Source organism: Puntigrus tetrazona, chromosome 14 (genome assembly GCF_018831695.1).
Source record: "Puntigrus tetrazona isolate hp1 chromosome 14, ASM1883169v1, whole genome shotgun sequence".
Taxonomy (NCBI): domain Eukaryota; kingdom Metazoa; phylum Chordata; class Actinopteri; order Cypriniformes; family Cyprinidae; genus Puntigrus; species Puntigrus tetrazona.
The window spans coordinates 6,040,897-6,068,419 of NC_056712.1; the positions used below are offsets into that span (position 1 = coordinate 6,040,897).

At 44.1% G+C, this 27,523-nt stretch overlaps 3 protein-coding genes across 3 annotated transcripts; 2 read left to right on the forward strand and 1 right to left on the reverse strand.

The window, feature by feature from the left end:
* Positions 1–1,174: 1,174 nt before the first annotated feature.
* tmem129 (transmembrane protein 129, E3 ubiquitin protein ligase) lies at positions 1,175–6,143 on the reverse strand. Its single transcript, XM_043256558.1, has 4 exons — positions 5,550–6,143; positions 4,094–4,568; positions 3,502–3,661; positions 1,175–2,229 (listed from the first exon to the last, which is right to left on the reverse strand). Exons 1-4 carry the CDS (start codon positions 5,749–5,751, stop codon positions 1,981–1,983), a joined length of 1,086 nt encoding a protein of 361 aa, XP_043112493.1. The 5' UTR covers positions 5,752–6,143; the 3' UTR covers positions 1,175–1,980.
* A 2,411-nt stretch (positions 6,144–8,554) lies between these two features.
* LOC122358280 lies at positions 8,555–14,155 on the forward strand. Its single transcript, XM_043258091.1, has 2 exons — positions 8,555–9,138; positions 13,549–14,155. The coding sequence occupies exons 1-2, from the start codon at positions 9,051–9,053 to the stop codon at positions 13,716–13,718; spliced, it is 258 nt and encodes an 85-aa protein (XP_043114026.1). The 5' UTR covers positions 8,555–9,050; the 3' UTR covers positions 13,719–14,155.
* Positions 14,156–22,355: 8,200 nt separating this feature from the next.
* On the forward strand, positions 22,356–27,523 carry atoh8 (atonal bHLH transcription factor 8). Its single transcript, XM_043258110.1, has 3 exons — positions 22,356–23,360; positions 25,058–25,249; positions 26,974–27,523. Exons 1-3 carry the CDS (start codon positions 22,917–22,919, stop codon positions 26,977–26,979), a joined length of 642 nt encoding a protein of 213 aa, XP_043114045.1. The 5' UTR covers positions 22,356–22,916; the 3' UTR covers positions 26,980–27,523.

Sequence of the window (27,523 nt, forward strand, 5' to 3'; positions counted from 1 at the left end):
TTGATATTCTAGGTTTTATCAAATGGCCAGAGTTTTGAGAACGCAGCGGACGTGCAGGACTATAATGTGATAAGAGCTCACTCAAGTATTGAGGAGCTAAACCATTCAGGGCTTTATAGGTAATTAATAAGATTTTAAAATCTATCCAATGTTTGATAGGGAGCCAGTGCAGTGTTGACAGAACCGGGCTAATATGATCATGCTTCCTAGTTCTAGTAAGGACTCTGGCTGCTGCGTTTTGGACTAGCTGAAGTTTGTTTATTAAGCGTGCAGAACAACCACCCAATAAAGCATTACAATAATCTAACCTTGAGGTCATAAACACATCTAGTTCTATTTTCCTCCAGCTACACTCCATTAACATCAGTTCTATGTGAAAGTATTAAATCTAGAGTATGAGTTCGACAATGAGTAGGGAATCCATCAGAGACTTTGCTGCACACAGAGCTTTTTTCCAAACACTGGAAGATGATCCTCAAGAACATCAAACATTACTTCTCCAGCCAACTACACAGCCGTGTGAAAACTGTGGCTCAGTTATTGAAACTAGGAGCTTGAAGAGGAAAAGCAATCTTGGACATGGGAGCAAAACTGGGGCTCTTGGTCCACTCTATTTGGTCAATGGAGAAGCTGAAGAATGGACAGATGTTCAAATCACACTTCAACAAAGTCTTTCCTGCTCAGGCTGCCATTCTGACCTCCAAAGCCCTGGTCTTCTCCGTAGTCTTAGGTCTGGACTTCATGTTTCCAGTGGTCTGCAGAAAAATGTAGTTGACCAGAAATATGCATTCAAGTCAAACATCAGTGACCAGGAGTATCCTTTTAACCCAGACACACACTCTTCAGCTTCTCCAGCATTGTATTGTATTGCATCCAGTACTCATAAAGCAACATCCATATTACTTGACTCCTGAAGAACAAGCTGTTGTGAGAGAACAAGTCAAAGGTAATGATGGAAAACTGCATGTATATATAATCTTATACTGCTTGGGCCTGACCTGTAGTTCACTGAGTCTGGGTTTAGGAGCTACTTATAGCCTAACAGCACTTTGTAAGAGGAAACATTTATGAACATTTAAGTTAGAAGTGATTTCCACATTTAAAGCAATTTTCAGACGTACAATATTTCTGTGAATACGGCTCCTGGTTATTATGTGCTCAACCAGACCAAATAGCCATGGGAGAAAAAGAGGTTTATTAAATCTTCACATCCCTAGAAAAACACAAACAAAGATTAGAATATGTGTTTCAGTTGATCATCAGGCTTTAATGGCTCATATAGTTTGATATGGTGTGAATATGGAGGAAGAAAACAACTCCATTTTATTTATAAACTCAAATAAGCAAATAAGAATAATTTGCTGCAGATTCTGATATTTAAATGAAGCTCCACTGCTTCAATGCCATCTTAATAAGAGTACAGAAGATACTAAAAAAATTATCTAAACATTTGAAGGCCCTCTACATCTCCAATAATATACCTTAATAAGAACAGACAGAAAGGATCCAAGCATATAATGCAGTGATGTGAGATGTTTTGGAGGAACAGTGAAAGTAAAGCTCCTCAGAAGATCCTGATGATCAGGTTTTAGACGCACTGATTTTTCTGGAGAATGATTGATGGAGAATCAAGTGAAGCTGAGCTGCTTCAGTCCAGTAAGAGTTCATCTGATGTCTACTTGATCAAAATCAGTCAAGATTTGGCAGCAGAAAGACACTAGAAGCATTTCTACAACTTCACTAGGAGCTATTACTGAATAAAAAGCTATCAATCAGACAGCTTCCACAGCAGACTGTTATCATTTAGGGCTTTCAGCTTCAACAGCTTCATGAAAGTAAACAAAATATAAACGATTGCTTCTGCTGAGTTTGGGGTAAACGGCGAGCTGGACGAGCTCTGGACGGCGTGATTCTCCGTCATGTTTGCAGTTTGAGAGGCACAGAGGTGTCGCGAGCACGCAGAGGTTCAGACCGATCTCCTCATTCAATGGAGCAGACGTCTAGAATGCAGAACTTGGCCCTGCAGGTGGGACACGGGACCCTGCTGCCGAGCCAGGTCTCCGGCTGCTGCTGGTCCTGGCGGCTGGCGAACCACTTCCCCATACAGGTGAGACACCACATGGGCCGGCAGTAGCAGCGCTGGCACTCCCCGTCCCCGTCCGCCTGACACAGACGCAGCAGCTTGACGCCGGCGCTGGCCTGCATGCAGCCGATACACGGCTCCAGCTCCTGCACACGAGACCAACAACACCAGGACTTCAGGCGTCTGGGCAGTGTCTTATCAGAGGCTGAAAGCTGTGTTTGTAAGAACGAATCCATGGAGACATTTTGAACTAAAATACAATCCATCATAAATTCTTACAAACACACGACGTCCAGCATCATGATCATTTGAGATGTTTGCTGCTCGATCTGTTCAGATTTCTCCTGATTCAGACCAGAGCACTTTTTCAGTGGTGTGGATTATTGTGATGTTTTTATCAGCTTTGGCACCCATTCACTGATGAGCATTACATTAAAGTGTTTAAAAAAAATTAATTTAAAAAATAATTGAAATGTAGCCTATTTATACTATATATACAGGTATATAGATGAAAATAGTGATTGGGAGAAATATCAGTCAGGTTTCAGAAAACGTTATAACACAGAAGCCTCATTAAAAAGGCAGTATATTAACGTTGAGATTAAATACAGGCAGAGATTTTTTTAAATGATATTATTTACATAATTATTATATCCGTAAACCATGAGACAAGACAGCTTAGTTTAACGGTAATTAAGTTTATATTAATTTAAAATAAAAGCATATAGATAATATTGTAGCAGAAATAAGTTTTAGAATCAACAGTCGTTTCGACACGTAGTAAACATGACTGAGTTTAGACTTTTAAGTGTTTTACCTTTAGTGTGGTTTACAGCCTACCTACACATATATTAAACTCTTATATGGTGAGACGGTCTCTTTCATCTCAGAGCGTTTCATGCTGCTGTGTAAATATGTTTCAATTCCTTATATTGTTCAATCTTTCAGTCTTTGGTAATGAAAGTTAATGATCAGCTTCATGATACTGATAAACAAGGACTGGACCGGTTTGGTTCATCAAAACTAATGCCAGTTCATCAAAAGAACTGATTTTAAGAATCATTTATTAGTCTATAAAACCAGTGTTTCATAATCTGGCACTATCTGACATTTCAGACTTTTCTGAATATATCCCATCTAAACGTCTTCCTAACAGAGCGTGACGCTCCTCTAGCTCACTACACAGTGAAGTACTCTTAGATATTATGCTCCAAAATCTGAAAAAGTCTACTAAAAGTGAGAGAGTCCAAAAATTGTATGAAGAGTGCTACATTACGTTCATTGATAGTCCATGATGTGCATCGATTAATCTAAGCTTCACTGAATGAGCACTTCATGTGAAAACGTCTTATAGCTGCCCTGAATGTGTATCTTCTTCTGGCTGCGGTGAATACGTCTGTGAAGGTTTCAGCACTCACCTGTCCGCTCGGACACCTGTAAGACTCGTTCATCCTCACGTACGTCTTGAAGGTCTCCAGGAAGAGCTCGCTCATGGTCAGATGGATGACCACGTTGGCGGCGTTCCTGATGGGTGCTTGGAGTTTGTCCTGCAGCTCCATGTACTCGGTGGACTTCAGCCTGCAGCAGGAGCACATCAGCGCTGACATTATCACAGGACATTGTTGGGGAACGCGTCACGTAATCCAATTTATTTTAGCAACGAATCGCGTGGCTTGTCAGTGACTAAAACAGGAGATTTACTGTACTGTCCTCTACGGACCTTCAGTGATCCAGTTCAAGCATACTAAGCACACTTTGTGCTGAACTTTCTCCTCGTGTGTCATATTCTTCATTAGTTCGAGCTGTCCTCGACTGCACCTTTCCCTCAGCCTGAGGCTAATCGAGCAGATTTAAAAAGTAAATGAAAAGTAATGTAACGCATTACCTTTCAGAATAAAGTAACTCAACAACGCAACGCCTTACATTTCAAAGTGGCTTTCCCCAACACTGGCTGTGCATAAAAAGTAAGCGAGTAACGTGACGAGCTCTTTTCAGGGAGCGCCGCAGCACCTGATGAGGAAGGGCTGGACTCGGGGGTCGAGGCTGCTCACGCGGATGCTGAGGATCTGCAGCGGGGCGTGGAGCTCGGGAGACAGGCTGTGCTGCCGGGAGTCGGTGACGGTCAGGTGACAGTCCCGGTGCAGGGCCACGTGCAGCGAGTACGTGCTGACCTTCATCACCCAGGTGTCGGTGACGATCACCCTGGCGCTGGCGCAGCCCGAGCAGAACTTATCGACGCGCCGGAACTCGGTGTTGATGGAGGAGGCCACGGCTCTCCAGCCGGAGCGGGGCTGGGCGTGAGCGGCGAGGGCCCTGCTGATGGGGTGCAGGTCCCAGCCGCGTCTGGACCACAGGAGCGCCAGGACGCCGCTGACCAGCAGCACGGACACGGACACGCTCAGGTACAGCTGCCAGCACGCGCTCGCCTGACGCACGGACAGCAGCTTCTGCTCCGGAGACGCCACGCACATCCCGACATAGTACCCTGAAACACACAGCAGACTGAGGCGTGAGGACCTGGTTCTGGGTATTAGAACGCAGCCCGCTCTTCTGCTCATCAAACCGGCAAGTACAGAAAAGAAAAAAACACTCATATTCAATTTCAAAACACATTATATTTCTATTATTACTGTCGTCATTACTCCAGTCTTCAGCGGCACGCGATCCTTCAGGAGTGATTTATTATCAGTGCCGAATATTTTTCTGTGATACTTTATTTCAGGAATAGAAATACAAATATCTTTTAAATCCTTTTATCAATTATGAAAAGAATAAATAAGAAGCACAAGAGTTTCCTACATTGATTATAAATCAGTATATTATTTCTGGAGGATCAGTGACACTGAAGACTCAAAACAGCATTACATTATATTGTGAAGTATTTTAAAACAGAAACCCATTATTCTAAATCATAATAATATTTCCCCATAAAACCGCTTTTCTTCTGTATTTTGGATCAAATAAATACAGCCTTGATGAGCCCAAACCTAAGAACTGAGACAAACATTGTTTAAATTAAAAGATGCTAACAATGTAATGTCAACTGTGTTTTGTTTACGTTTTAAATATATTGTCTAAGCTGCATTTATGATATAAAATGTATGTTTCTTTATTTTTGTGCCGATAATTTTACATGAATAAACAATACATTTAATGTATGTCTTACAAAAAGAGTGTTCAGCTCCCAGAGAAGACTAATATCAACTCTATTCAGAGTTCTATTCAAAAACGAGTTTAATGAATGCAGGAGCAAACTGAAGAATAAAAGTTCGTGCTTTAATTGAGTTTAAATGTGACTCGGTAGTATATTATTATTATTATTATGATTATTATTGAGAGAATGACTGTCCGCCACCGCTCTGCGCGTGACCCTCGGTCATACTGGCGCCGCTCGTTCCCGTGTGCCGCCGCGCACGCGCACGCTCGGTGGCGGTCGGTCGGTCGGTCGGTCGGTCGGTCCCGTTACCGAGCGGCAGGCAGCAGTGCAGCAGCAGGGTGAGGGTGCTCCTCCTGAGGTGGTGCTGGATGAAGTGCAGGTCCTCGCTGCCCAGCCAGCCCGAGAACAGGTGCTGCACGGTCAGGCCCGCGGAGCGCGCCTCGCTGGGGCTCAGCACGAAGCACAGGCAGAACGCCGCGTACGCCAGAGTGAAGCAGGCCTCCGGGTCCATCGCGAACGACGCGGCGCGGACGTGGCGCGGAGGAGCCTTTCAAAATAAAAGTCCCTGCTCTGACGCCACACCCCGGCGTCACGTGGTCGGCTTTCTGAGCGCGTGTACTGTATCCTGAAGACGTCAGCTTCTCTTTGATGGGACCGTGTTTGAGGATGAATATTGAGAAAATCGAATTTAAAGTTGCCCGATGAATATTACTGACAGAAAAACACGCTTTGCTACATATTTACTAAATATCTTCATGGAGCATGATCTTTACTTAGTAAAATAATTTACAATAAACCCGTACTGCTTTTGTGCTCCAGGCTCACATATGACAGGATTTATTAGAAAACGTGCACAGAAAGAATGACCAGCACCTGAACAATGAATACTACACCTTATTAAAATAGTCTCTGATTAAACCACGACAAGCATAAATGAACCATGATTTTGCCACACTATAGTTCAGTCATGTATTTCATGTAGTAAACTGTGGTTATGCAAATGTTAATAAAAAAACACCTTTACAGGGCTATAATAAAGCCGTATAGCACTCATCTGTTCTATTTTGTCTTCTTTGTTTGCCGTGTAGTGTATTCTCCCTTTGTTTGCCGTGTTCTCCCTTATTTGTAAAGTCACTTTTGATAAAAGATTCTTCTAAATGATTAAATGTAAACGTTGCATGAAACATCAATGAAACGTAATGAAATCATTTAATTGACTGAATTAAGGCCAGCACACGTTTATCAGGAGAAGTCAGTGGGTCGGAAGAATAACTGAAAACTCCTGTAGCTGAAAAGAAAACAAAGTGGAAAGACTTTGTCAATTATAATAAATGTAGAGAGCTCCCGCCATAACCTCTTTGTTTAAAGACAGAAAACACGAGTCATATTTCTCCGGTTTTCGGGTTATAGACGCGTCACGTGAGCACTATAATCCGATTGCAGCGGGAGGGGCGGGGCCTGGCTTTGACCGACAGCCTCGCCGACCTATGATACTGCGACGGCACGACGTACGACCAATCAGAGCAGGGGTGTCAGCGGCCCTGTGATTGGCTGAAGCGCGCCGCCTCGCGACCAGTTTTCCGTTTCGCCCGTTCCTGAAATCCGAATCGAACGAACGGGAGTCAGTCTGAATTCGGTTTCACCAGAACCCGTTTATTCTGAATCAGAGATGTCGAGCGGCTGCAGGAGCACGCACTTCTGGAGCGAGGAGGAGACGGATTTCCTGCTGCAGACCCTGAAGGAGATGAACATCGAGCTCTACAGAGACGGCCGGAAGCGCCGCAACAGCCTGGTCTTCCGGAAGGTGTGCGTGAGGCACCGGGGGGCGGCTTCGCGCGCTCCTGCGACCAGGTCAAGCACCGCTGGAAGACGCTCAAGTCCATCTACTATAAAGCCAAGAAACAGAGCCGCATCTCCGGCTTCAGACACTTCGACACCATGGAGGAGATCTTCTGGACACAGACCTCTGGTGCTCGTCACGAACCCCGGCGGCGGGAAGAAACACGGCTCCCCGGTGTCCGACGAGGAGGAAGAGGAAGAGGAGGAGGAGGAGGAGGAGGAGGAGGAGGAGGAGGAGGAGGAGGAGGAGGAGAGGAGGAGGAGGAGGAGGAGGAGGGGAGGGAGGAGGAGGAGGAGGAGGAGGAGGAGGAGGGGGAGGAGGAGGAGGAGGAGGAGGAAGAGGAGGAGGAGGAGGAGGAGGAGGAGGAGGAGGGAGGAGGAGGAGGAGGAGGAGGGGGGGGAAGAGGAGGAGGAGGAGGAGGAGGAGGAGGAGGGGGGGGAGGAGGAGGAGGAGGAGGAGGAGGAGGAGGAGGAGGAGGGAAGAGGAGGAGGAGGGTGAATGGCGCGTCCATCTACACCTCTCAGCATCTGAGGTGGATCAAACCTCTCTTCAAAAATGTCCCAAAAAACAAGTGTTCTTGCCTCACGACAACTTTTTTGATCCACTTTAAATGTTGACTATAATAGTTACATATAATTTAATTACAGTATAAGGTCCTTGTCACACTGTTTTTATACTTACTGAGCAAATATTCATTCACTACGTGCGGCTTCATTAACGTTAGTATAACGTAATAATAACGTTCATGTAACGTAGCTGTTCAAACGTTTAGGTACATATTTAGAAAGAGCTCAAAGTAAGAAGATGTGCTAAATTAATTCTTAAACTTAATTCAAGTGAAGAAGAAAGGACATTTTTAAAACAGTTTGTTAGGAATTTAGAAAAGCAGTCAAATGTAATCAGTTAACTTTAATACATTCAATCAAATAGTTACACTACTTATAATACCTTTATTACATTTCAAAACAAACTTTCCCGCCACTGTGTAACACAATCAGATCTTTGAGTATTTATTTACTTATTTTATCCTCTTACTCCTGATATCACTGTACTTCTCTGTGAGAGGTCTATTAGGTTGTGTGAACACACACATGTTATTCATATAAAGTTCCTCCACGCTCTCCTTTGTGGTTCATTGCTGTACGGCTTTCCGTCTGCTTACCTCAGTGTTACTCTCAAAGACGGTTTGTGTCGGTTTTATTAAAAGCTGACTTGACAGTAGAGTATCTTTAATAAGAAATGGTAAAAAACTGTGGCTCAGTCTCTCACACACTAACAAACAGTGTGTGTGTGTGTGTGTGTCTGTGTGTGTGTGTGTGTGTGTCTGTCTGTGTGTGTGTGTGTGTGTGTCTGTGTGTCTGTGTGTGTGTGTGTGTGTCTGTGTGTGTGTGTGTCTGTCTGTGTGTGTCTGTGTGTGTGTGTGTCTGTGTGTGTGTGTGACTGTGAAGTGGATGTGTGCTGTCTGTCAGTGTCTGTGTGTGTGTGTGTGTGACTATGAACTGGATCGGCCCAGGCGGCTGGTCCCAGTATAAACTTATCTAATCTAATGGGACGCGTTCAAATACTTTGTTTTCAAACATGTTTTTTGTCATTTTACGTGGATTTTATTACGCTGATGTGAGCTAGCATGTGTGTTTTTCAGTTCATTCGGTTTTAAAAGCACTGTCTTGGTTAGCATTCATAGTATAGTAGTAGTAGCTGTGTAGAGGGATGTTATAAACCATTTAAACAGATATAGAAGATCATATTTGGATTCCTCCAGTTCGATGGCTTTTAGCACAACCGGAAGTATCTATGCACACACTCACTGGACCGGAAAGCCACGCCAGCGGAGATATGACGCTAGATGCTAGCTGTAGTGTAAAGAAGCAGTGTGTGGTTAAAAGCGTGATGGGTTTCTGTTCTTCTGGTGTGTGTCTGTCACAGAGAATGGATCGGATGATGTGGAAGGTGGAATCCAGTCAGTGAAGATGGAGAACGAGCCGCTCCTCGTCACTCAAGAGAGCTCCTCCACGTCCACAGAGAGCTCCAGCTCCACGCAGAAGAGCACAGCTCCAGGTCTGACAGACGCCTCAGCAATCAATGTGAATGGGTGCCGTCAGAATGAGAGTCCAAACAGCTGATAAAAGCATCGCAATAATCCACAGCACTCCAGACCTTCAGTTAATATCTGGAGAAGACAAAAGATCAAACTAATCCAGCATTGAGACGTTTTTAACGAGTTCATAATACATAATATTTGTCTTATAAACAGTGCTTGATTTCTCTCCTGATTTTTTTACTGGTTATGAAGAGTGGCCTCTTATTTTAGTTAAAAATCAAAAATGATTCTAAAATATATATTTAAGCAAGTAGATCACCAGACAGTGTTCAAAAAGATGACCTTATTTTAGCCCTAATGTGTTTGATAGTGGGGTGCACTCCACATACACAGGATCACACAATACTGACGAGAATGTGAGGAATCTGACAACAAAGTATAGCAGTAATATTAATGATTAGATGTAATGAGTGCAGAGCATCCAGAGACACTGATAGAGTGACGTGGTTCTTCAGATCTGCTGAACAGACACTCCTCTAAATCTTGTGTGATCTTCATTTCTGGCAGAACTATGAATATGATGTGATGCGTTCGGTTTGTCATGTTATTCCACAAAAGGGTTAATTTATCATGTTTGTGAAGTGCATTACCACAGGAAGTAGTGCTGCTGTGTTCTCTGTGTTTTCTCTGTGTTTTCTCTGTGTTTTCTCTGTGTTCTCAGTGTGTTTGTTCCTGTGTTTTCTCTGTGTTCTCTCTGTGTTCTCTCTGTGTGTTCTCAGTGTGTTTGTTCCTGTGTTCTCTGTGTTCTCAGTGTGTTTTCTGCTGTGTTTTCTCTGTGTTTTCTGTGTTTTCTCTGTGTTCTCCATGTGTTTGTATCTGTGTTTTCTGTGTTTTCAAATTCAAATTCAAATTCAAATTCAAATTTTATTTGTCACATACACATACATACATGGTAATGACATGCAGTGAAATGCTTTTTACAACTGTCCAGCATCAAAATAGAAAACAGAAAAACAGAATTTAAATATATATAAATATAAAATAAAATAATGTATAAAAATATGTATAAAAAGTGTGCAAAGTTTAAAAAAATAAAATGTAAATAAGTGTAGTGTAAAAAAAAAAAAGTGTAAAATGTAAAGTGGCTGTGCGAGTGTCCAGTGCAAAGTGGCTAGTGCAATTGTCCAAAGTAAGTGGCGAGTATCTGGGGAAAGAGGGGTGAACATCGGAATCCCGGTAATTAGGTGCTAGGTGTTCTCTGGTTCAGACTCCGAATGGCCTGCGGGAAGAAGCTCCTCCTCATTCTCTCTGTGTTTGCCTTCAGGGAACGAAAAGCGCTTTCCTGAACGCAGCAGAGAAAAGAGTCCATTGTTGGGATGGCTGAGGTCTTCCACGATCTTCCTGGCCCTGGTACAGCACCGCTTGTTGTAGATGTGCTGCAGCACAGGGAGCTCAGTGCGGATGGTGCGCTCAGCTGACCGCACCACCTTCTGAAGGGCTCGCCTGTCCTGCATGGTGCTGTTTCCAAACCAGGAGGTGATGTTTCCCGTCAGGACACTCTCGATGGTGCAGGTGTAAAAGTTCCTGAGCACCTGAGATGGGAGTCTGAAGTCCCTTAAGCGCCTCAGATGGTATAGACGCTGCCGGGCCTTCTTCACCAGGGTGTTAATGTGACAGGACCAAGACAGGTCCTGCGTGATGTGAACACCCAGGTACCGGAAACTGTCCACTCTCTCCACTGGGGTCCGTCGATCTTGATGGGATGGTAAGAGCGCACCTGCTTCGTGCTGAAGTCCACTATTAACTCCTTTGTTTTGCTGACGTTCAGGAGCAGATTGTTCTCCTGACACCATCTCTCCAGGTTGTTGATCTCCTGAAGGTAGGCCATCTCATCGTTGTTGGAGATAAGGCCCACCACGACAGTGTCGTCAGCAAATTTAATGATGGTGGTGGAGTTTGTAGTGGCCACACAGTCATGTGTGTACAGCGAGTACAGCAGGGGCTCAGAACACAACCCCTGAGGGGCTCCAGTGCTGAGAGTGAGGGAGGATGAGGTGTGTTTTTTCCCATCCAGACGTGCGGCTTGTGGTCTGTCGGTCAGGAAGTTGGTGATCCAGTGGCGCGGGGATGGGCTGAGTCCCAGGACCTCCAACTTCGAGGTGGCGTGGAGGAACTATGGTGTTGAGCGCTGAACTATAGTCCCACGAACAGCATTTTCACATAGTTCCCTTTCCTAAAATCCAGGTGGCTTGTGGTTGTGTGGAGGAGGTGTGTGATGGCATCCTCCGTGGGACCGGTTTTTTGATGTAAGCAAACTGAAGTGGGTCCAGTGTGTCCGGTAGTGATGCGGTGATGAAGTCTCTGACGAGTCTCTCAAGCACTTCATCACTACAGACGTCAGAGCTACAGGGCGGTAATCATTTAGGCAAGATGGTTGAGGTTTCTTCGGCACAGGAACAATGATGGACTCTTTGAAACATGAGGGGACTATAGACTGTTTCAGGGAGAGATTAAATATCTCAGAGAACACCGGTGCTAGCTGGTCAGCACAGGCTCTCAGAACCCGACCTGTGATGCCGTCAGGTCCTGCTGCCTTCCTGGTATTCACTTTCCTGAATGCCCTCCTTACGTCGTGCTCCGAAATGGTGAACGCGATTTCCTCTCCGGCTCTCTCGGCGTGCGTGCTGTTCATCATGCGCTCAGCGGCGCTAAGCGTGATTAGCGTGATTAGCTGCAGCCTCGAAAGCGAGCATAAAGGTGTTTAGCTCGTCTGCCAGAGAAGCATCCGCGCTCTCCACTCTGGAGGTTGGCGTTTTATAGTCCGTGATGTTTCTCAGTCCCTGCCAAAGGCTCCTAGAGTTGTGTTGAAACTGTGACTCAAGTTTCCTCCGTAGCGCATCTTTGCCTCCTTTACCGCTGCGCATACGCCACGTCGAGCGCAGCCTTGTATTCAGTCATATCCCGGTGACTATCCCGTGTTATAGGCTGCGGAGCGGGATCTCAGAGAGTCGCGGATAGTTTTGTCTACCCACGGCTTCTGGTTGGGAAACGTCCTGATGACGGTTTTCTCTACCGTGTCATCCGCTAGTTTCCCGATGAATCCCACCACCGCTTCCGTGAACACGTTGACGTCCTCGGAGCTACACCTGAACATGGCCCAGTCTGCGTCATCCAAAGCGTCCTGCAGGGCGGCCACGAATGGTCAGTCCAGCGTGACACCTCCCTCTGTACCGGGGCTTCCTGTTTCAGCCTCTGTTTGTAAACAGGTACGAGGAAAATGGCGGCATGGTCCGATTTACCAAACGGCGGGAATGATTTTGCCTGGTAGCTGTCTCTGAAGGGTGTGTAACAGTGATCCAGTGTCCTTTCGCCCCTGGTGGGGCAGGTGATGTGCTGGTGAAAGTTCGGCAGTGCGCGCTTGAGGTTTGCACTGTTAAAATCCCCAGCACAATGAGTGCGGCGTCCCGGTGCTGTGTCTGGTGTGTTGTGAGGTGGTCGTGTAAATCCCATATTGCAGCGTCCGTGTCCGCTTGAGGTGGAATATAAACGGCGCTGACTATGACCGAGCTGAATTCCCGTGGAAGGTAGAAAGGGCGACATTTGATGGTCAGAAGTTCCAGGTTTGGTGTGCAGGAGCGTGAAAGAGGGACAACGCTCGCGCTGTCGCACCAGCGGTTGTTCACCATCAGACACCTCCACCTCCCGTTTCTTCCCGACTCCATTGTTCTGTCCATGCGGTAAACGGAGAAAAACTCGGCCGGTTGTATGGCGTGGTCCGGTACCGCTGGGTTCAGCCATGTCTCGGTGAAGCAGAGGAGGTTGCAGTCCCGAATGTCTCTCTGGAACTTGATCCTTGCCCTGAGGTCATCGAGCTTGTTTTCCAGAGACTGGACGTTGGCTAACAGGACACTAGGTAGGAGCGCGCGGTGTGAGCGTGCCTCAACCTGTTCCTGACGCCGGCTCGTTCCCTCGTGGGCGCCGGTGTGGGTCGCGTCTTTTGTCTTCTCAGGATCTCGCTCGGCCAACATGGGTCCGGGTTTAAAACGGGCGAAAGTTGGGTGCATTGTACACCAATAGATATAAGAGTGGCTCGATCATATTTAGTGATAGCCATCTTATATAAAGAAAACCGCGCAGACTATCCAAAATACTAATAATTAAAGAAAAACAAAAAGTTTTGCGAGCGGTCGTGACGACAGCAGGCGGCAGCCGGCAGCCGAACTCAACGGCGCCATCTTGTAACGCGCCATCTTGTTTCTCTGTGTTCTCTCTGTTCTCTCTGTGTTCTCAGTGTGTTTGTTCTCTGTGTTCTCTGTGTTCTCAGTGTGTTTGCTGCTGTGTTCTCTGTGTTTTCTCTGTGTTTTCTCTGTGTTCTCCGTGTGTTTGTGTTCTCTGTGTTCTCAGTGTGTTTGCTGCTGTGTTCTCAGGTGTGCTGAAGCGCAGACGCCCGTGTTGTGCTGCGCTGCACAGTCAGTATCAGGGCTTTCTCGAGAGCCTGGCTGGAGCAGAGTCTCACCCGAGAGGAGCGTCTGGTGACCCAGTGCTGGCCGAACACGATCCATGGAGGCTCTGGTCGCTCAGCTGTTCTCAGGCTTGAGGAGCCTCCTGCCCCCGTCCTGTGCCCAGACATCAGCCCTGCACAGCCACACTCCTGAGTCCTGAATCACAACCTCACTCTTCAGAGTCTTTCTTAGGGGTCACTCTCACTAGTTCACTGCTTTATTAAAGGTCCTGGAGTACTGGTATATCTATATAGAAGCAATGATACTCGGATTTAAAATACTGATACACAGTTGATGTTATTTTGTCTTGTTTTATTTGTTTTCAGTTAGCAGAACTGTTTTCCTGCTCACCACACGTTCCTTCACACACACATCTGAGTTATTTCACAATTAACAAATTGCAGTTGTAGCCTTGTTTGTGCAGTTACATTCATTTCAATAGTTAAACATTTATATTGATCACGTTCTACCGTAAAGTTAATAGAAATCATACACTGTCAGAATAAAAAGGTTGCATTTTATTGAAAATGAAAACGAACCCTGGTTCAGTGACTGTAGTTCATCGTCTTTGTAGGTTTCCATGGTTACCTCTACAGTAAACCTGGGCATATTCTTGAACAGTGCTGATTGGTTGTTCATGTGATCACACGCTGTTTAAGAATCTGCTCAGAATGTGAATCTTATGGCAAAATGAAGGTTTAAACGGTTTCAGTACTGAATGGTATCATGGTCAGGACACCACCTGTAGAGGTAACCATGGAAACCTACAAACACCATGAACTACAGTCACGTGACCAAAACGTGAATGTCCTCTGTCTCAACTAGACTTTATGTGTATTATAGTGGGCAGACTAATTCTTATAAGTTCATTGCATGTTTTCCTCTGAATATGTGAATATTTTAAAGGTGTGTATCTGTATATCAGTACCTGCCTTGCGCTGCGGCCCATCTCTGTGGAGAGCGTGGCGTCAGCTAACTCCTCGCTGCGTGTTTCAGGCTTCATTGTTTTTGTTGTGTCACTGCTGTATGAAGAAAGATGTGTGTTTGTGTGTAACGTGATTTATCAGGAGTGTTTGTTTTGTGAAATATCCTCATAAGACACTAATATAAAATATGTTTTGATATATTAACATGTTTATTATGAGGCCATAAGAAAAGTGTTTTGTGTGCAATGCATTTAAACATCAAAGGACATTTGGTTTATTGTTATTCATAAACCAGAGGACCACGGTGTGACTATGATCACGTTCACAGCAGAATACAGCCTTAATATGATTCGGTTCACACTCAGCTCAGTACTTTATGGGTGAGACGACCTCATTCTGTAACGGGCCACAGTCTGTTCTGACAGCAACCTCTTGACTGATTCTGTAATCAAGAGTTCAGGCCTGGCTGAGGCTGTCCAGCACTTACTGACCACAAAGTGCATGTCCTCTGGTCCGAAATCCAAGCACTGCTTGTAAAAAGATCTGTGGAAACTACCACTAGTTAACTTTCAGCCACTACTTCCCCTTCTAAAGAAAGACGGTGTGCTCGGGTCTGTTCTAGATCCCTGCACAGATCTGCCCCGAGGACTGGTTTCTTGAGGTTCTCGTTCGAGGCAGTGGTCTATCAGTATGTGGTTCTCCAGTCTGGACGTCTCTGGTCCTGTTATGAAGTTCTGAAATTGACTAGCATTTCAGAGGTGAGAAGACACAAAGTTTGGACCCGACCTCACGTGTGTGCAGGTATATGTGGCAGCTATTGATCTTCTTAAATATGCCTGCATGTGATTGCATTTGAATTGAATTATCATCATAGTTAAAGATCACGTGGGAGAGGGAGATCGTACTAATAATCTCCACTAGATGTCTCTGGAGCACTGTGTGTCTCTTACGAGGAACACTACAGAGGGAGCCTAAAAACAGCTGAAAACTAAAACTAGCAAATATTAATAGCAAACCTCTTCATATACATAGAGGAGAACATCTTGTAGTTCAGGGTCTGTGTCTCAAACGTTTGTCTGTCTGGAAGAAATTAAAGTTGTTTTGAAAATACATTGTATGAATAAATAATGTTAATTCATGCTAAGTGCAAAAACTGATTTGAACAGTAATTTACTGCAGTTTAGAATAAAATATGCACTCGACCTGTAAAACTGATTTCTTTGCCTTCATGTCCCGAGCAGGTTTTGGAGTGTGTGTGTGTGTGTGTGTGTGTGTGTGTGTGTGTGTGTGTGTGTGTGAGGACAATGGCTGATCTCAGCAGCTGTGAGTGTTTACTGTGGGCTCGTGTGGAGCTCTGGCGTCAGGCTGGGTACAGACAGAGCCAGAGGAATCTCATATCAGAGCAACAGAGGCAGGTCGCTCTGCCCGGGAACACACGGCCTGTGTGTGTGTGTGTGTGTGTGTGTGTGTGTGTGTGTGTGTGTGTGTGTGTGTGTGTGCTCGCGCGTTTCCAAAGGACAACACTGGACTCTATTCACCATCATATATATATATATATATATATATATATATATATATATATATATATATATATATATATATATATATATATATATATATATGTGTGTGTAAATTAGGCAGGATCTAATTAATTATGTACAAATTTTACAGCCATTTAAAACACATTAATATAAACACTGGATGAAATCTGGTTCAAAATTCTGATTTTGTTTTAACCTCTCCATCAATCAGAAAACATCAACAGACAAAATAAAAGGAAATGTAGTATAAGTCTTTAGTTTGTAGGGAGGAAGACACACACAGAAAAACTGTAAAATATTTCTTTTTGATGTTTTCTGAGAGCACAACACTGACTGATGCGTGAAAAGCAGTGCTGATGTCTGTAGTAGCGTCTCCTCTTCTGATAAATGACTGTTTTGCTCAGGTTTTCTGGGACAGTCTCATTCCCTCTCAGGGAACCATGGTTACAGCTGTAAGAGACCTTCCCTATCAAGGGCACTCGTGCTGTGTGAATGACAGCGCCCTCTTTGCCGTGCTGACGAAGGATTTGATCTTGTGTGTACTCACATCTACTCCAGGACTCTGATCTGAGCAGATGCACACACTTTCTTGTTTGAGATCTGCAGGTGTTTGAAAATACAGCTCACTTTCCTACATTAAGGAATTCGGATGATGACCGCCATCTTTTACCTGTTAATAACATGAATTAGGAGTCGTTTACAAGACAGAGAGGTGAAACCATTCATTTACGAGCAAGTCCAACATCATTTGTGATTCATAGACTGATGATCGCAAGATCAATTTTAGCATGGTTTCTGTGCACCACAGTATACGTGAGGCTTCGAGTCTAACCTGTAGAGTGAAAGTGAGCAGACAGATCCAGTCTGAGAGTGAGATTACTCCCCTGAACGACTACACTGAAAACAAAAATGTTATTTCAACTTCAAACAACTTCCCCGTTGCCTTATTTTTTTTTGTTGCGTCAACTAAAATATTTTAGTTTATTTAAAAAAAAAATATGATCATCTCCCAGCAACAAGTCTCATATTTCTGTTAGTGAATGATGCTCAGAAAAGGTCATGTAGTGTATTCCAACATGAAGTGTCTTGTATAGTCACTAATACATGCAGCACTTGCTCGAGAAAGATTTGTCCTTTTGTTTCTAGACCACAGAATCAACAGTGTTACCAAAAAAGTGTGTTTTTGGTAGTGAGGGAAAGATATCCTTTGTCTAGCGTTAAGAGGACAGTGGATGCAGCTTGTGTGTGTGTGTGCTGTGTGTGTGTGTGTGTGTGTGTGTGTGTGTGTGTGTCTGTCTGTCTGTCTGTCTGTCTGGCTGTCTCTGTCTGTGTGTGTGTGTGTGTGTGTGTGTGTGTGTGTGTGTGTGTGTGTGTGTGTGTGTGTGTGTGTGTGTGTGTGTGTGTGTGTGTGTGTGTGTGTTCTAGCCTCTTCAGCGATGAATGTTAATAAAAAATAAAAGTCAATAAGTTTCTGATCTGTTTTATGTCAATGTCACAGCTTCCCATCACTACATAAAAGCTGTGCATGCTCATAACTTTACCTCCTGGAGCTCACTGCTTTCAGACAGAAGAGGGACAGCTTTATCTCTCTTTTATAAATCTGATAAAACTAAAAACTCTTCAGAGATATGAAAGACTAGAATTTAAGGTCATTTCAGGTTCTCCAAGGAACAAGTGGAGTTGTGTGCTGCACAATATAAAGCCATTTAACGTTTAAATTGTTAAAAGCTGTCTCAATAAGTAATTTCTTACCTGCGGGATGTCATTACCACCCTTGTTCCTTGTGACATGAATCTACAACAGACCACACTCTCAAACAGTGTTCTGGCCTGTCTTTGGACATTGGCCAATCAGGAGTCACGTGGAGGTGTGGCATCTAAAGCCATGCTTTCCAAGCATCTCCGTGAGTTTTGTTCACTTCCTGGCCCAGAGGCCAAAGGCTGCAGGTATCACAGCAGGCTTCTTCAACACAGTATGAGCAGCGGATGGGTGTCCCATTCCTATAATGAGACCCCATTGTGATAATCCCCTGGCCTACTTGAATAGGAAACAGCTCCATTCAGTCATTTAACCGGGTTCTGTGTCAGCGGCGCTTTTGTCACGTCAGCGTGGGTAACCCTGGGAGTTGGCATGATGCTAGAGCACTTCACCTGACAGAGGTCGGACGTGTTCTTGAAGCAGATCCTCATTCTCTTGTTTCACAGGGAATCCATATTACTGGAGATCCAGCCTCATGAGTCCACCAAAAACAGAGGAATAAAATCTAATAAAGACAAAACACCATTATTTTTCATAGAGTGAAAAGCCTGATTCTGTTTATCTTCCTGTTTTTATTTATACCAACTGGTTGTTGTGTTGAAGATGCAGCCTAAATTGTTAACAGTGTACTAACCACAAGCAGGGAAAATTGGACACAATTAGGACCACATAAAATTGGCATACATGTTTTTTTTAAACCATATTTATTTCAGATGCTGCTGAATACACTATGTATGAATCAGTGTATGAATCAGAAAGACCAAATAAACAAACAACACCTATAAAAATAATACGAATGAAAGAACAAGAAAGGGAATACAGTAAAGTTGTATTCAGCATTAAACATGATGTATAAGATAAATTTAAAAAGTCCATGCAAGAGTATTTGTAAACTACATCTTTGTGGTCTGGCCAGTCGTCACCAGAATGTCACAGTGACGAAGTCGAACACATTTTCTAACCAGCATGCACTGCTTCACGCCAGCGCCTCTTGATTGGCTGGATCAGGTGTGTTTGATTAGGGTTGGAGCTTAAAATCAGAGGCGTCCAGTCCTGCTCCTGGCCATCGGCCGTCCTGCGGAGTTCAGCTCCAACTCGAATCAAACTGCCCTTATTTTTCAAGCAACCCTGAAGACTTTAATGAGTTGCTACGGGTGTGTTTGCTTCGAGCTGGAGCTGAACTTAGCAGGACAGGTCCACATTCTAGATATGACAGAGCAACCAACAGGTACTGAAGATCTCTGACTCTCTGAAGAGATTATATTGTCAGCAGAAACACTGTCTGCAATGTAAAGAACCTCTCTGAGACTTCTCAATGGTGTCAGCTGAGCTTTGCATACCACGGTCCAGGTTCCCATTCTGGAACCTCAGCCTCAAGGAATCTCCCACAGAGAGCCGTTGAAGAAGGACACTAGATCTGAGACATGACTCAATAATAGACAGACCCCATCCCAAGAGCAGCTTTCCTCGAGCCCACACGAGGATCTGAAAGAACCTTCTTTCACAAGACTAAGCGCCTCTTTTTCCCAACGCCTCTAGAAAGGTCTATTTTACATTGTGGTGATGAAACCCTGGAGTTTAGTGAATGCCAATGGCCCTTGAAGCCACTGAGGAGAAACGGGCGCTGTATGCTAGCAAGCAACACCAGGGGAGGAAAACACAATCTAAACTGCTGTTTGCTACCAATCCGTCTTTTGCACACTTTTTCCACTTTAACTGATGGATATTTTCAACATAGAGTACTTTCTGAAGGCACAGAAACGTCTGCAGTTTGTTCTGGATGCACTTTGAATGTCCTGGTCATCAAGTCCCCCTCGGTGATGTTCTGGCCGTTGTCTCAGACTGATTTCAGGATGCAGTCACACAGAAGCATTCCCAGTGTTTGATAGGAAACCCCTGTTTGATACTGAACACAGCTCCTAGAAGCACCTCCTAATGAGTTTGAAAGCACTACCTTGTGGAAAGTCCAAGACATCACCTCCTCTACCAGTAACTTTACTTTTCAACGCCGGCTGGACCTCAAAGTTTCCTTATATATTCACAGCACTTTAATTTCACCATATTTTATGTTACAACCTTATTCCAAAATTGATAAAATTCACAATTTTCCTTACAAACAATACCACATAATGACACGGTGAAAGAAGTTTGCTTGGAATCTGAAAAATAATTAAAAATGAAAAATGAAAAGAAAACACATGTATTCATAGCCTTTGCTCAATACTTCTGGCAGCAGTTACAGCCGTAAGTATTTTGGGGTGTGATGCGACATACATTGCACATCAGCATTTATCAAATATCTTCTGAAGCTCTGTCAGATTGGAGCAGACACATGTGTTCAGGTCTCTTCAGAGATGTTTGATGGGGTTGTGGCTGGCGTCTCCAGGACATTCACAGAACTGTCTATCAGTCACTCTTCCTGTGTTTAGGGTCATTGTCCTTCAAACCTGAGGTCCCTCACTCCCACTTTACTTTTGATGAGCAGAGCAGAGTTTCTTTCAAACATGATGCTTAGAATTGAGCTTGATCAGACCAGAGAGTCTTGTTTCTACCAGTCTTAGGGTCTTTTAGGTTCTGTCTTGTGATGTTCAGGTGTGTTTTCATGTGTCTTCACTAAGGAGGTGAATGTTTCTGGCCATCAGCCTCTTGGTCACCAATCTAGACAAATCCCTTCTCCATCAGTTGCTCAGTTTGGCCAGGAAACCAGCTCCAGGAAGAGTCTGGGGTTTTGTTTCTCAAAAGTATCGTTAGATAACTATGGCTTCAAGCTCTATTGAACTCTATTGGTAAAGATGGAACTTATGACCATAGTTCTTCCAGTTGTTCCTTAAGAGTAGCAGAGACTACATGCTTCAGTGAACCTTTAATGCACCTCTCCCCAGGTCTGTGCCTCAATACAATCCTTTCTCAGAGGTCTCCAGACAGTTCTTTGGACTCCATGTCTTGGTTTGTGCTCTGACATGCACTGGGATCTTAGAGACAGGTCTTTCCCAATCAACTGAACTTCCACAGGTGTAGAAACAGCTCGAGCATGATCAGTGGAAACAAGATGCACCTGAGCTCAATTTTGAGTAGTAGCAGATCCCAGCTGTTTGCTAGTGTATCAGCAGACAGCTAAATGGACTGACGTTTGATCTAGAAACAGACGCTCTAGTCTATAGTCACCTTTATTTTTATGGCTTGCAATATAACAAAGATGGTTTGAAAGCAGCTTCACAAACAGATAATCATAAAATAAATGGCACGCCCTGATTCTGCTGTAAAGCAGCTCTAAAAGCACAATAGAGTTATTACTCAGCTCCAGTCAGATCAATAACTGTATAAAGTTTATTATGAAACAAGTTGAGTTCAGCCATGAGCAGCTCTGTGGAAGACAGTAGTTATCATTCAGTTCAACAGTTCAATGTTGTTTCAAGTCAGTACTAACTTTGACAAAATTCATGAATTTCAAAGACACACACACAGACACACAGAGAGAGAGAGACTCACAGACACACACACACACAGAGACACACACACACACACACACACAGAGACACACACACACACACAGAGACTCACACACACACACACACAGAGAGACTCACACACACACACACACACAGACTCACACACACACACACACACTCACAGAGAGACACACACACACACACACACACACACACACACTCACACACACACACACACACACACACTCACAGAGAGACTCACACACACACACACACACACACACCCTGGACAGCCTCTAATCTCAACATCAACACAAAAGCTGTTTATCTGTGAGTGTGTGTGACTCTAACCTCTGAAAGGAACACAAGCTGCATTTCTTGCAGGTTTTGCTGAACTGTATTTACTTCATTTAAAATGCACATAGAGTTGTGTTCATAAGTTTACATTAATCTCACTAAATCTGCTAAATTGCACATTTCTGTTTACTTAACCGTTTCACTGAGTTTACACACATTTGATTCTGAATGGTCAAGTTTGCTTCAAAGTAGCTTTTAAATACTAAACAAGAGAAAAGCATCTGTGATGTAAACTTTGTCAATCAGAAATCAGTCACTTCAGTTCAGATGACACATTCAGTTTCAGAATATAGTAGCTTTATGAATTCAGTTACTCATGACCTCATTCAGTAGTTTTCAGTAGTGTTCTGAACATGACAGCCCAGCAGACAGTATTTGGTTATATTTTGGTTGTGACGTCGGGGAACGAATCCAACATAACTTCTACGTCTAATGTCAATGTTAAACGTCAGCTGACGCTGATAGTCGTTGTCTTTAGGTTGTGTACCCAAAACGTTAAGTCAACGTTCACTTGACGTCATCCCAGTTTTCACTTTCAGCCGTAAAGCAGGGTCTGTGTGACGTCACGTCCGACATCAATCTGACGTTATAGAGACGTCTTGTTCCTGCTGGGAGCCAACAGAAGAAAAATACACTCCACCAGGAGACAGAAACGGAAAGAAAAACCCTTGTGAGAAATGAGGCTCAGAAGATTTCTAGGAAAGTGAATAATATCTTATGCAGCTTTATGAAATATATATGTGTGTGTGCTCACATTCAATTTTATTTATCGGCCGTAATATATATACCAATAATATTATAACCAAAGGACATTTTCACACCGACGCCTTTCTTCTAAGTCACTGAAGAGTGTGTGCTGCTTTAGTGAACTGTTCATGACTCAGACTGAATTCATACTAATACACCGGACGATAAACCAACAAGTTTATTTTCTCCTTCAGACGCGTTGACTGGAGAAGACTAGATCCTCCTGAAGGGTTTATTTTGGGCGGTCTCTCTCTCTCTCTCTCTCTCTCTCTGGGCGCTGACTTATCTCACCAACAGGGGCTTCTGTGTTAACTGAGGCTAAATAAACACAGATGAACTGTCGAGCACATTCACAAAAATGTCCTGGCAATGTCTGCCTGACTTCACAAGAGCCTGGAAACCGCAGGAGCAGCGCGTCCCTCGCAGACACACGCTGACATGAGCTCCGAGCAGGAGAAGAAGACCTGATGAGCGCGCCGCTCTGACGCTTCCAGCTTCTCACGGGACTTTTAGAGATGAAGAACCCTCATCTGAACGAGATCCTGCCCTCGGGAGACAAGAGACTCAAGCGCAAAGCGAGGGAGCCGACGAAGCGCGGCGGCGACGAGCGCCTGCCTTACTTTAAACTGTACAGAGACGCGCACCTCGCCGCGGAGACAGACGCGCGCGGCTCCCGAAGCCTCGACAGCGCGTTCGGTGCCGCGGTGGACATGAGGATCAACGCCGGAGAGAAGCCTGTCAGCGGCGGGAGCGCTCCGGCGCAGGGCTTTCCTCTGGAGCGAGCCTTGCCTCAGCGCGCCGCCTCTCAGGCGCCTGGCGAGAGCGCGGAGCCGCCTCGGGAACGCGCCGGCGAGCCCTCGATCAAAGCCATCCAGCAGACGCGCCGACTGCTCGCGAACGCGCGCGAGAGGACGCGCGTGCACACCATCAGCGCAGCCTTCGAGGCGCTGCGAAAACAGGTAGAGTCTGCGCATGCGCAACGAGTTACGAGACGTTTCAGCAGATGACTGTCGTCCTATTCTGAACGCGCTTTCGCTTCGTTTTGATGCTCCCTTTCATGTTCTCACTAGTCTATAAGCACTAACGTGTCTACTGGCTCTCCTTAGAGAGAGTATTGGTAGGATTGGGTTGGGCTCAGAATAAGCACACGTTAACTCGCAAAGTTACTGGGAGACAAGAAAGAGTTAGACCGTCTACTAGTACTCTAGTGAAAGTTAGTTGTCATGTTGGTGTAGCATTACTTGTTGAATGACCATCCAAATAAAGTGTTACCATACATGCCTATCAAAAAAGTCAACACTTAACACTTTATTAAGGTGTCTTTGTTACAGTGTAATTATACATTTAAATGCAGAGTAGTATTAATTAAGCACATACTCTTACTATATGGGTAGTATCAGGGTTGCATGCAATTATGCATAATTTGTTGCTGTTATAATAGTCAGTGCATGTACACTTAAAAATAAAGTATATAATTACAGAAATAATATTACTTTGTGCATTAACTAGTAGTGTAACCGATTACTAATGGGAGTTCAGTAGCTAATAATACACAGTTACTATCCCATAATTAGGTTTCATAATTGTCACGAACGCATGAAGTCAGCAGAGCAGCGGACGAGCTGGGAATATGAACAGCTTACATTCAGCGCATGGAAATATTCTCTTGTGAAGAGAAAAGATGTGGCATTACTTTACTCTGAAAGTTACGGAGGAGTAATGTAACTAGCGGTGTAGCTAATATGTGTAATAATAGCACTTTTGAAAGAAGTAACTTTTTTAGATAACAAGGCAAAGCTGCACTTAATAGAGATTCTCACTGAATGCCACACACGGTTTAGAAAGATAGCCAAGAGCATTAACGTCTTGAATTATTGCAGCAAACACGTGGGTGTTATTTCAGATCAGTTGAGTTGAGTTCAGCTGTAAGGTGTTCTGCAGAAGAAGAGCTGGAGTCGGTGTAGGGCTGATGGAGTCAGATGTTCTCATCAGATGCTGTAGCTATGAAAATCAATCCACGAGCTGTACACGACTTCAGACGAATCCACTCAGAGTTCTATTTAAAACCAAGCTTTGTAATGGATGTTATTTTTCAAAGGAGCCCAAAAAACACATTTATGCAAAATGAAAAAAGTGCCTTACATGGCTCTAGACATGAATAAGGGCCTCTTGTAGCCAAATGACATGGTTTTGTTAGAAAAATGTCCATATTTAAAAAAAAAATTCAGGTATGCATGTTCACAAAATACAGTGGAAGTTAGTGGAAGCTAGAGAAAACTGTTTAAATATAGATATTTTTCTTGCAAAAATGCACAGATTCACTACAGGAGGCCTTTATTCTCCCCCAGAGCTGTGTGAGGTGCTTTTCATAATGAATGAATACCTTTATTATTATTAATATCAATAAACAACACCCATTCACTGCCTGGCCAAGGTGTTTTTAAACAGAACTCAGACTGCATTCGTTTGAAAGAAGAAAGTCATATGCACCTCGGATGCCTCCAGGGTGAGTAAATCATGGACTATGTTTCATTTTTGTACGCCTTGTCCCTCTATCAGTCTACCCTGACTTCTGACGATTCCATATCTTCAGCGTTTGTCTCTCCAGACCTCTTCGTCTTCTCGCTGATTTTGGGTTCCTCGTCTGCTTTCACAGGTGCCCTGCTACTCGTACGGCCAGAAGCTGTCCAAGCTGGCTATATTAAGAATCGCTTGCAACTACATACTGTCGCTGGCTCAGCTGGCAGACCTGGACTATACTCCGGACCAGCGGCAGCTGAGCTTCAGGGAGTGTGTGGAGCAGTGCACCCGGACGCTGCAGGCCGAGGGACGCTCCAAGAAGAGGAAGGTAACCGCTCCCTGTCATAAATGATCCAGGAAAACAATGTGTGCATTTCAGCCCGTGCTTCTGGAAATACAAGATGCTCCGACGTGAAGCACAACACTGACCCACAAACTGGGAATAATTATAGAACGCTGACTAGAAGCTTAAGACTCAACTGCATTCAGTTACACTTCATTCTGACTTCTGTTTACTCTTAAATCTGCGACTAAATGTCATCGAGCAGATATTAGAGTTATAATAAGTGGTTTATTATGCAGCGGTTTAATACACTTTAGCTACACCTCAGCTAACTCTATTAGAGTCTTAGTAAACTCTTAGTTGACCATTAACTGATATCAGAACTGTAAACTTGACAACGTGTTGACAACGTTTTAAACCTATTTTAATGTAAGGGGTGACAAAAACCTTTGTGAATGCCTGCAGTAAACTCCCATGAAAACAGCTATGACAAGTTTTGTCCAGACATTCATAAAATAAATGAATAATTTACTGCAGTTGTGTGAATAACGTGTAGTCATGCAATCCATCAAAGAGTAACTATAATCTGATTACAAGGATTTAAAAATGTAATATACTCTAATTTTATACTAAGTATAATTCTATGTAATACGAAATATAAGAATATAAATGTATATACATGCAAATATTTTCAATATATATATACCGTATGTGTGTGTCTATATACACAGTACACGTAAATTATGTGAGCAAAAACCTAATGGTTTGACAGCACTATAGCACTAAGTATAATACGCTCTAATAACATGCTCAGTCAGTAGTTACTGAGGGTTCAAGCCTCTGTTCTATATCCTTAAACACAGTTCTAGTTATATTTAACAGCAAGCAAGGCAGAATGCCTCATATATGCACCAATTGGGGGTTTTCCCCTCGCCTAATAACCGTCCCATTACGTGAAATTATCATCAGCTTTTGTGAGAGGCAGCGCTGGGTGTTCCGCCGGTGACGGGGAGTTTTCTACGGGCCGGTCACCTCCGCCGCGGCGCCGCTGAGAGCGCTCGTAGCGAGAGCATTAGCAGCTGTGTGCAGGCAGCGGGCTGTGAGCTCAGCGCTCCCCCCGTCCCGTCCCGTCAGAGCCAGACACCAGATGTTCGCTGCGCTGCTTGGGAAGTCCTGCTGGCGCCACTCAGGGCAGAGGGCAGGGGGAAGGCACGCGAGCCCAGCTCAGAGAACGCACTCCTGCAGGAACTGGCACATTCCCCAGTGCGCTCTTGGCCCGCTCCCCAGTTCTCCCTTGGCCATCTGTTCCAAAAAAACACTTTGAAATGAAAACGCAGCGCTCATCACTCTCTTAGGATACGGCTCCACGGAGCAGCTGTTTCAGAGGCGAGGGGAAACGGGAGGAGGAGGGGCGCCAGCCAAGAAAGAAATCCCTTTGTCAAGTAGAGCCAGTGAGTCTGAGGGGAAAAATGTTTTGGCACGGCACAGGCTCGAGAAGCACTGAGAGAACATGGAAATGCTGCAATGCAACAAGTCCGTTTCAAAGCGCTTTATCTAGTCGGAATAGCACGCTTTTGTCCTTTGGGTTGCTTTGTTTTGCTAGTCGTTCTGCGGACCACATGTCAACTAACTCACAAATCCATGTCTACAGCTCTCAGAGTAGGTTTAGAGGTAGTAGGATGAGTTTCGACGCAGACGTATGTAGCTGTGCTTGTAGTTATTTAGTGGACTATCCGTATCAAGTTTGATTCTGTTGTTTTCTGCAACAGGAATGAACTGAAGAAAGTGAAGGTGGAGAAAGAAGGACCTCAATCCATCGACATGAAAGTCATGAAAGTGTGACGTGATTTTACACTTTACTACAGAGAGAGAACCAAACCGCTCCGGGCTCTGAAGGATATGCTCTTCTACAACTTTTGCACAGCAGAAGCACAGATGATGTGAAATCAGCTCATTTCTATTGCTGCAGCAGACTGGTTATTTATTTTTTCGTTTGTTCTTATACAACTCAAACACAGCTAGCTAATTTGATCAAGAAATGTCCTGCCATGTGCAAGAAAGTGCACATTTCCTTCCTTTTTGTAATCCATGTAATTGTTATATTTTATTTCATCAAATACATCATAAACAATCATATAACTGAAAATGCATATAATAAATTCAGCACTCATCTCTTGTCTTCCATTCGGTTTGTATTAACAATCCTTCTTGTTCTTATCAGGAGTCTCTGTGACTCTGTTAGCAAGTCGCTGACTGTATTTTATAAATGTATTTACTGTTGAAATACTTTGTTGTAATTAAACGTAGTCCAAGAATTCA

Excerpts from the sequence above, each read along its gene's own strand:
- tmem129 (XM_043256558.1), bottom strand. The coding sequence starts at position 5,751 with ATGGACCCGGAGGCCTGCTTCACTCTGGCGTACGCGGCGTTCTGCCTG. Across the intron at positions 3,662-4,093 it reads GTCCAGCCCTTCCTCATCAG|GCTGAAGTCCACCGAGTACA; the intron begins GTGCTGCGGCGC and ends CTCCTGCTGCAG. Across the intron at positions 2,230-3,501 it reads ACAGGTGTCCGAGCGGACAG|GAGCTGGAGCCGTGTATCGG; the intron begins GTGAGTGCTGAA and ends TCTCGTGTGCAG.
- LOC122358280 (XM_043258091.1), top strand. The coding sequence starts at position 9,051 with ATGGAGAACGAGCCGCTCCTCGTCACTCAAGAGAGCTCCTCCACGTCC. Across the intron at positions 9,139-13,548 it reads GCAGAAGAGCACAGCTCCAG|GTGTGCTGAAGCGCAGACGC; the intron begins GTCTGACAGACG and ends CTGTGTTCTCAG.
- atoh8 (XM_043258110.1), top strand. The coding sequence starts at position 22,917 with ATGAAGAACCCTCATCTGAACGAGATCCTGCCCTCGGGAGACAAGAGA. Across the intron at positions 23,361-25,057 it reads TCGAGGCGCTGCGAAAACAG|GTGCCCTGCTACTCGTACGG; the intron begins GTAGAGTCTGCG and ends CTGCTTTCACAG.